This window comes from Cebus imitator, unplaced genomic scaffold (genome assembly GCF_001604975.1).
Source record: "Cebus imitator isolate Cc_AM_T3 unplaced genomic scaffold, Cebus_imitator-1.0 Scaffold0, whole genome shotgun sequence".
NCBI classification, from domain to species: Eukaryota; Metazoa; Chordata; class Mammalia; order Primates; family Cebidae; genus Cebus; species Cebus imitator.
The window spans coordinates 7,584,812-7,591,639 of NW_016107315.1; the positions used below are offsets into that span (position 1 = coordinate 7,584,812).

Here is a 6,828-nt window from a genome sequence, read left to right on the forward strand (position 1 = left end):
GATATAACACATCCTCACCATGGTACTTTGGAAAATACAGAAGAGCACAGACAGCAAAAACCTACCATCATAAAGCACCTCACCCCCTAGAAATAACCAGTTCACATTTAGGTAAATATATGCTCCATTTTTACTGTGCATACACATAAATACAATGTATTTTAAAAATGAGCTTCATAATGTGTAGTTTTATCACTTGGTTTACAAGGTTTACAACTAAGTATATTGTGAAAATTTTCTCTTCTGCAACAGTTAAAAGAATTGCAAAGCTTGGAGGAAAAATTTATTATACAATCTTGTTGGGGATGTTGAGGTATAATTTTTTTTCTAAGGAGACTTCATTCTTCTTACAATGCCTTTGGGAAAAAATGGGGAGTCCTTGTCTTATATAGCTTTCTATAGATGATGGAAACTTGCCCTTCCATTTAGCCTTTTCACTTGCTTCTCTACAGCCATCTAATCACCAATCAAGTAACCCGTTTCATGTTTTCCAACCTCTCTCCCCCACTGGCTCCCTCCTTACCCAGTCTCCCTGCACATATGCAGATGGACTTCCCTTCCTTCAGCACTCTGGTTCCTCCCCTTAAAGAGGCTTTCCTTCCTTTTGAAGAGACTATTTTAATTGATTTTGATCAACTCTACTCAAAACTGTATCCTAAGGTCCACATTAGGATTAGTCTTTAATAATCTGAAGAGATAATTCAATTGTTTAAAAGAACATATTAAGAAGGCCTTGGTAGAATTACTGTGTCAAGAAACACTGGACTTAGGCACAATGGAGATATGGCTGACTTTCTTTTGAAAAAAGAAGTCGTTTTTTGGGGGGAGGCAGGGCAAAGAGGTAAGAAGTCGTTGGTTCTGTAAGGAAATACTAGAGACCATTTTGGAAATGTATTCATTATTTTAAGACAACTAACAAATGATCATCTTTCAGATAGGACATTGTAGCAGCAGCCTTTACTGGTCATGAAATTTGCCTGCTATCTAAAATCGTATTTCTGGAAATAGGTCAATGTCAAGTAATAGTAACTGTATAGAAAGGCAGATGCCAGCTAGCATCAAAGGGGTACGTGCAGACGGTGGTAGTTCTGGAGTCCTGGAAGCCATGAGGTGCTCATCCATCACAAGGCCATCTGGAAGGCAGGGATGCTTGGTCATTAAAAGAACCTCTCTGGCAGTTCATCCTGCTGCCCACACTCATGGCTTATCTGCTCGCCTACTGTTAACCTGCTCTTCTCGGGACACTCTCACACCTGAAACCAAGCCCAGTGGTGATACCTTCACTTGCCGGGATGAGCAGAACCTGGTTAGGCTCTGATTGGGCCCCATGTTCCAGGAAGAAAACTTGGTCCCTACACACCCAATCATCAAAGCCACACTTATAAAACACCTACCCTGAGCCTGACACCCAGGATGCAAATGGCAGACACAATCGCTGTCTGGATTGGGGAATTCCATCTAGTTCTCAGTGAAATGTTTGCTTTCACTGACCTCCTGGACTTGAATATTTACCACTTCTAACATCTCCAGGGCCCAGAACTATGACAGGTCTCTGAACTTGGAGGACCCTAGAAACCTGGCTCAGGCTGGGGTAGGGAGAGGACCGTGGCCTCTTGTTTTCTCCAGGTACTGCCCTTCTTTTAATTGTTTTCCTCAAATCAGTAAAAATCAATAAAGGGAAAGGGTTCTGTGACCTGTCATTGGGAAGGGGAGTTGTCCGGGACTTTTAGGACCCTGGAAGTTTCTAAAGGACTAGCAAGGGTCCGAGCCTCTGATAGAATTTGCCATTGGGGTGGACTCTAATTGAGCTGCCCATCCTGGAGATGGTTTGGGTCCCCCTGCCCAAAGGAAAAGAACACCAGAGATCTCCCGGTTAAACAAGAGACCAAGACTTGTTTACTTTCCTCAACAGAAGTTCAGACCATAAAATGTCAAATAGACTTGAAATACCTCTCCATCTGAAAGGCAGTAGGACCAGACAGGTTTCCGAGGATGTAAATATCGAAGAGGCCAAGGCAACTATCTCATCAGGAGTCGCGATGCTTTTATAAGCAGAATTTTGGCTGCCAGGCTCTAGCAAGCCAAGAGGTACAGGCATAGCCTGTTAACTAAGCACCCCCCAAGGCAACTACGTAACCTCAAAAGGCAAAAGAAAGAGAACCTCCACTTACCGCAGCCAGGTAGGAAAGTCTGAGGGAAGCAGCGGAGCTGGCCGTGCCAGCATTTACACAGGGAACACTTCTTGGGAAGCCAGGTGTCATGGGGCACAGACCCACAGTTCCTGAGAATGAACAGGTAAGGCGATACCCTTGGTCTGAAATTTCACTTCCCTTTCCCTCTCCTCTCCACTGCTCCCCGCCCCTCTGAATGGCTTACTTTTTGCGCACATCGTGCTCACAGTTCCGTCCATAGAAGGAAGGTGGGCAGGCACAAAAGGACCCCAGCATGCAGGTGCCCCCATTCAGGCAGCAGGTTCTGTTTAGCTCCTTACCTGAAAGGTAAGAACATTTGACTGAGGGCGGAGAGCTGGTAGCGTGCAAGGGCAATTCCTGTAAGCGAAGGTCAACACAACACCGATGTGTTTGTAAAACACATTGTAAACCTCAGAGAATAAGACTCTGCGCCTTTGAACAGAGAAGTCATTTTCATGCATAGGCCAGTGGTGGTTCTGGGGTTCTCCAGTGTTTAGTGGACTCAGGTGCGGAAAACGCTGCAGGGAAGTCAAATACACAATCCCTGTCTCGCTTCCAAAACCAGAAGCAGTCCAGCACCTGTCCAGTTCCAGAACCAGGTGCCCCATTAGGTGAAAGAGTGTTGAAAAGATACTCAGGAGACACATGAAGGGCCAGGACAGAAGCATGGAAGCCAGGCGTTCTTACTGTGCTGTATCCCCACAGGCGGCACAAGCTTGGAAGACCGAGGGCGAATCGCAGGCTCCTCCTGGGGCCGAATGCCGTCGTCTCTGAAGGCCAGGTCTCCCTGAGATGGACGCGCAAGCTCCTGATGGCCCAGCCCTTAACGACAAAATCAATTCATGGAGTCTGTATTTCAGGCCACAGAAAAATTGAGAGCGATAAAAAGAACCAAAGGTCTCTCACCAGCAACTAATTCCAGTTCAAACGCTTTCGAAATGGCCATGATCCAAATCACACTAGGAAGAGGAAGTCAGACACGAGTTAGCAAAACAAAGGAAATAAAACCTTACAAGTTAACACCTGGGGCTTCTCATAGAAAGACCACACATCGCTAAAGAGAAAGTGCAGAGCACCAGCTTTCTTTTTTTAATGGCTAATTCATGTAACAAAGAAAAGTGTTGAAAAAAAAGTCACCAATATCCAAGTCTTTTAATACATATTATTATTTCTTAGGCTCTGTCCTCACATAGGTACACAATTTTAATTATGCTTTCTAGTTATGTACATATATGTCTTTTATCTTCTATTTCACATAATTTTTCTCCTGCATGCAGTTTTCATATAAGATTTAAAAATGGCTGCATGCCATTCCACGTTACCAATGAATTACATTTTACAAACTATTTTAACCGATCATTTAAAAGTTTTTCAGGTAAAAAACTTTTTTTTTTTTTTTTGCTATTATCTTAATGGTTTTGCAAGTATCAAATCTGCCTATGCCTTTCATGTTTTTGGAAGATTTAAAATTTTGTTGTAGTATTAACCTTTGTTTATACAAGCATAAAGGAACACTATTTCATAGACAGTCATTAACATAAAATTTAAATTAACATTAACACGAAAATAATAAGAGCCAATGGCAGCCTGGGCGCGGTGGTTCACAGCTGTAATCCCAGCACTTTGGGAGCCCAAGGTAGGTGGATCATAAAGTCGGGAGTTCGAGACCAGCCTGACCAACGTGGTGAAACCCTGTCTCTACTAAAAATACAAAAATTAGCACGCTACTGCACTCCAGTCTGGGCGACAGAGAGAGAGAGAGAGAGAAAGAGAGAGAGAGAGAGAGAGACTCCGTTTAAAAAAAAGAAAAGAAAAGAAAGCCAATGGCAAAGTTAGAAGTAACTGTGTGAGATTCCAGGTCTTTCAGGAAAAATAGCAGTGCCGTTGGCAGCTCCTTTAAGGTTTAAGCAAGAGAAAAATCAAATGACAGGCGTAGAACATTATTTCCTAAGCTGGCAATCTCTAGCAATCAAAAAAAGTTCACATTCAAGATTAGCTCATACCTGGAAGAGAAGCGGGCCATCTTTCTGCAGTCCATAGCTTTTAACAATTAGGGGGAAGAAGGCGTTAGCATCGATTTAATTCAGAGTCATTGCCAAGACAGCCAAAGGAAAACACTCATCTCCTAAAGCAAAAATGGCAGCTTCAGAAGAAAACGAGAAATACGCGTTCCCCAGACGGTCGTAGCAGAAGCAGGAGCAAAGGTGACCAGGAGAAACTGGAGGGCCCTCGGCCTCGATGTTTTGACCTTGAGCTGAGTCGTCAACCCTTCCGGGGATTCACCTTCCTCAACAACAAACCCCTGTAGGGGCGGAGAGACCCCTCAGGTGGGCGGGAGGCCGGCCGGCATGACAATGCCCAACGCTGCGGGGAGAGGAGTCTTGTAAAACTGTGGTTAACTTGCCCTAAAATCTCTATCATTAGTGGCAGGCTAAAATGATCAGATGAACTCTTTTGGAAAAAAAGAAAAATCAATTTCTCTAATCAAGTTGGTGATTTCAGGTTGGAGGCGTGGCGGAAAGTCATTGCTTTAATTAGGAAAACCTGAAAATATATGGATCTCAAATCATTCGAGATTTTATTGCCAAGCTTCACTTCCTGAAATTTGCTTCCACCTTTGTTTTTCCAAAAGAGCCCCATACTCCCCCTGGGGGATACCTGGGTGGCCAAGAAAGGGGTGCTCTCCGCCCTAGGAGCTAGGTGTGTGTGTGGGAAGACTAGGAAGCTTGAAACTGAGATAGAAGTTCAGGGTCAGTAGGGGTTCTTTGGGAGCTCCAGACTTGAAGCGCAAATTCCAGGCGGACCTGAATTCCTGGAAGGACGCAGGAGCCGGCGCCAGGTGTCCGAGAGAGGGGAGGGGCCGCCAGGGGCGCAGTCGCTGGGGCTCTGCAGTGGGGGTGCCGGCCTGTTTCAGAAAGTTCTAGAACCCCGGCTGTCCGGCATAGGAGGCCATACCAGCCCGTAATCACGGGAATTTATCTCAGCTTCCCAGCTCCCACAGTGCGGCCGCTTCCAGGCCTCGCCGTCCTGGCCCCAAGACACCGGGAATTACCCCTGGACTCTGATGTGCCGCTTGCAGCGGTGAACGTGTTTATGGGGTGAGTTCCACGAGGCTCCAGACGTCCCATAGGGAGAGGCGCGTCTGTGAGCCTGAGTCCCCTCACCTGACATCTCAGTCCTCCGGGTTATTTCAAGTATTATACGTCCGAAGTCGTTAGTCGTTTCTAAATCGCATTTAATTCCAATTTCTAAATGAAAGCCTGACACTTACTTAATATTGCCAGGCACGCAAATGTGAAGCTTTTATTACATCTGTTTCCATCCATCTCTGTTTATTGGATTTAGGCCACGGCAGAAAGAATTGGTAGCATCCGAGGCCATTTCAGCGTCAGGGTCTACCCTATGAATGCCTCGGACCCACAGGTGCGGGGAAAAGGTGTTATTTACTTCTACAGTTGACCTTGGGAGACGCAAACGAAAATGAGTTTTACTGGGGGGAGTAGGGCCCCATCCAGTCAAGGGTGGGATGCAGCAGCAGTTCCAACTCCACAGCAGTTGACTATTTAAATCCAGCTGCAATTCGCCTCCTCCCTGTCTGGCCTTTTCAGGTGAAAAGCTTCAGGTGACCTGCTGAGATTCACTGGGGACTGGGGAGCTTGGCCTGAAGCTCTAGGAAGCCGGAGGTGGGGGAGGGCTCTGCGGAGGAGAAGGCTCGCTGGGAGCTGCGAGGAGGTTTAAAGATGTGACTCAGTGCGGCCCTTTGTAAGGTAGCCTGTGCGCCACAGTCCTCACAGGTCCAAGGTGCTAAGTAGATAGTACCGCCAACATTGTGAGTCTCACCTTACGGACACGACAACTAGTTCTATTTGGGGGATTTGAATGTTTTGGCTTCAGAGACTGGGCAGGCCTGTGGCAGAACTGGCAACAGAACACACCCCTGCGTTGCTATTTCCTTATCTAAAGGGGCTGTTGTGGAATTTTTAGAGCTGAAATTAGACTGCTGGAAATCACTGCATTTTCAGAGGAAGTAACTGAGGTCTCCAGTCTGGCGATGTTGGCATTACCCAGACCAGAACCCCAGCCCGCCAGGTTTTCAGCTACACAAAATCCCTTCTCTAAGGATCAGATCCCCCTGAAGAGATCCCTGTTGCCCATAGGTACTGACTGCAGAGGAAGCCAAGTGGATCTCGGGTAGTCAGAGCCTGGGCCAGTTTTGGGGTGGGGGTGGGAAGAAGGGGAAGGGAAGGGCTGTGGTGTTTAAGAGAGGTTAGATATTTGCTGTTGGGCTGGAGATTAAGGGCTGTTTAACAGGCATTTGATGTCTACTACTGGGTTGCCAGTAGACTGGAGCTTGGCTCTGGAGAAACAGTTGTGAGAAGTGACCCCACTGTGAGGCTGGAGAGAAAGAACAGTAATTGTTGATTATAATTGTACTAACTGCAAAACATTGTTGCTGCCTCCAGGTGGGGGAATTGAATGACTACCCTAGGATGCCCCTGGTCACCTCTGCTTGGTCAGTGGCGTAGGGGCTCACGCCTGTAATCCAAGCACTTTGGAGGCCAAGGCGGGCGGATCACCTGAGGTCGGGAGTCAAAGACCAGCCTGACCAACATGGTGAAACCCCGTCTTTAAAAAA

The 6,828-nt window shown here is 46.4% G+C and overlaps 1 protein-coding gene across 1 annotated transcript; it reads right to left on the reverse strand.

Moving 5' to 3' along the window:
* Positions 1 to 736: 736 nt before the first annotated feature.
* TDGF1 (teratocarcinoma-derived growth factor 1) lies at positions 737 to 4,614 on the reverse strand. Its single transcript, XM_037730826.1, has 6 exons — positions 4,196 to 4,614; positions 3,099 to 3,151; positions 2,880 to 3,014; positions 2,377 to 2,491; positions 2,172 to 2,281; positions 737 to 1,133 (listed from the first exon to the last, which is right to left on the reverse strand). Exons 1-6 carry the CDS (start codon positions 4,228 to 4,230, stop codon positions 985 to 987), a joined length of 597 nt encoding a protein of 198 aa, XP_037586754.1. The 5' UTR covers positions 4,231 to 4,614; the 3' UTR covers positions 737 to 984.
* Between the last annotated feature and the right edge of the window lie 2,214 nt (positions 4,615 to 6,828).

What these genes read in the sequence shown, in the direction of transcription:
- TDGF1 (XM_037730826.1), bottom strand. Translation starts at nt 4,230, where the DNA reads ATGGACTGCAGAAAGATGGCCCGCTTCTCTTCCAG. An exon ending in TGAACTGGAATTAGTTGCTG is followed by an intron (nt 3,015 to 3,098) that starts GTGAGAGACCTT and finishes TTTGTCGTTAAG; the next exon opens with GGCTGGGCCATCAGGAGCTT. An exon ending in GCCTGTGGGGATACAGCACA is followed by an intron (nt 2,492 to 2,879) that starts GTAAGAACGCCT and finishes CTTACCTTTCAG; the next exon opens with GTAAGGAGCTAAACAGAACC.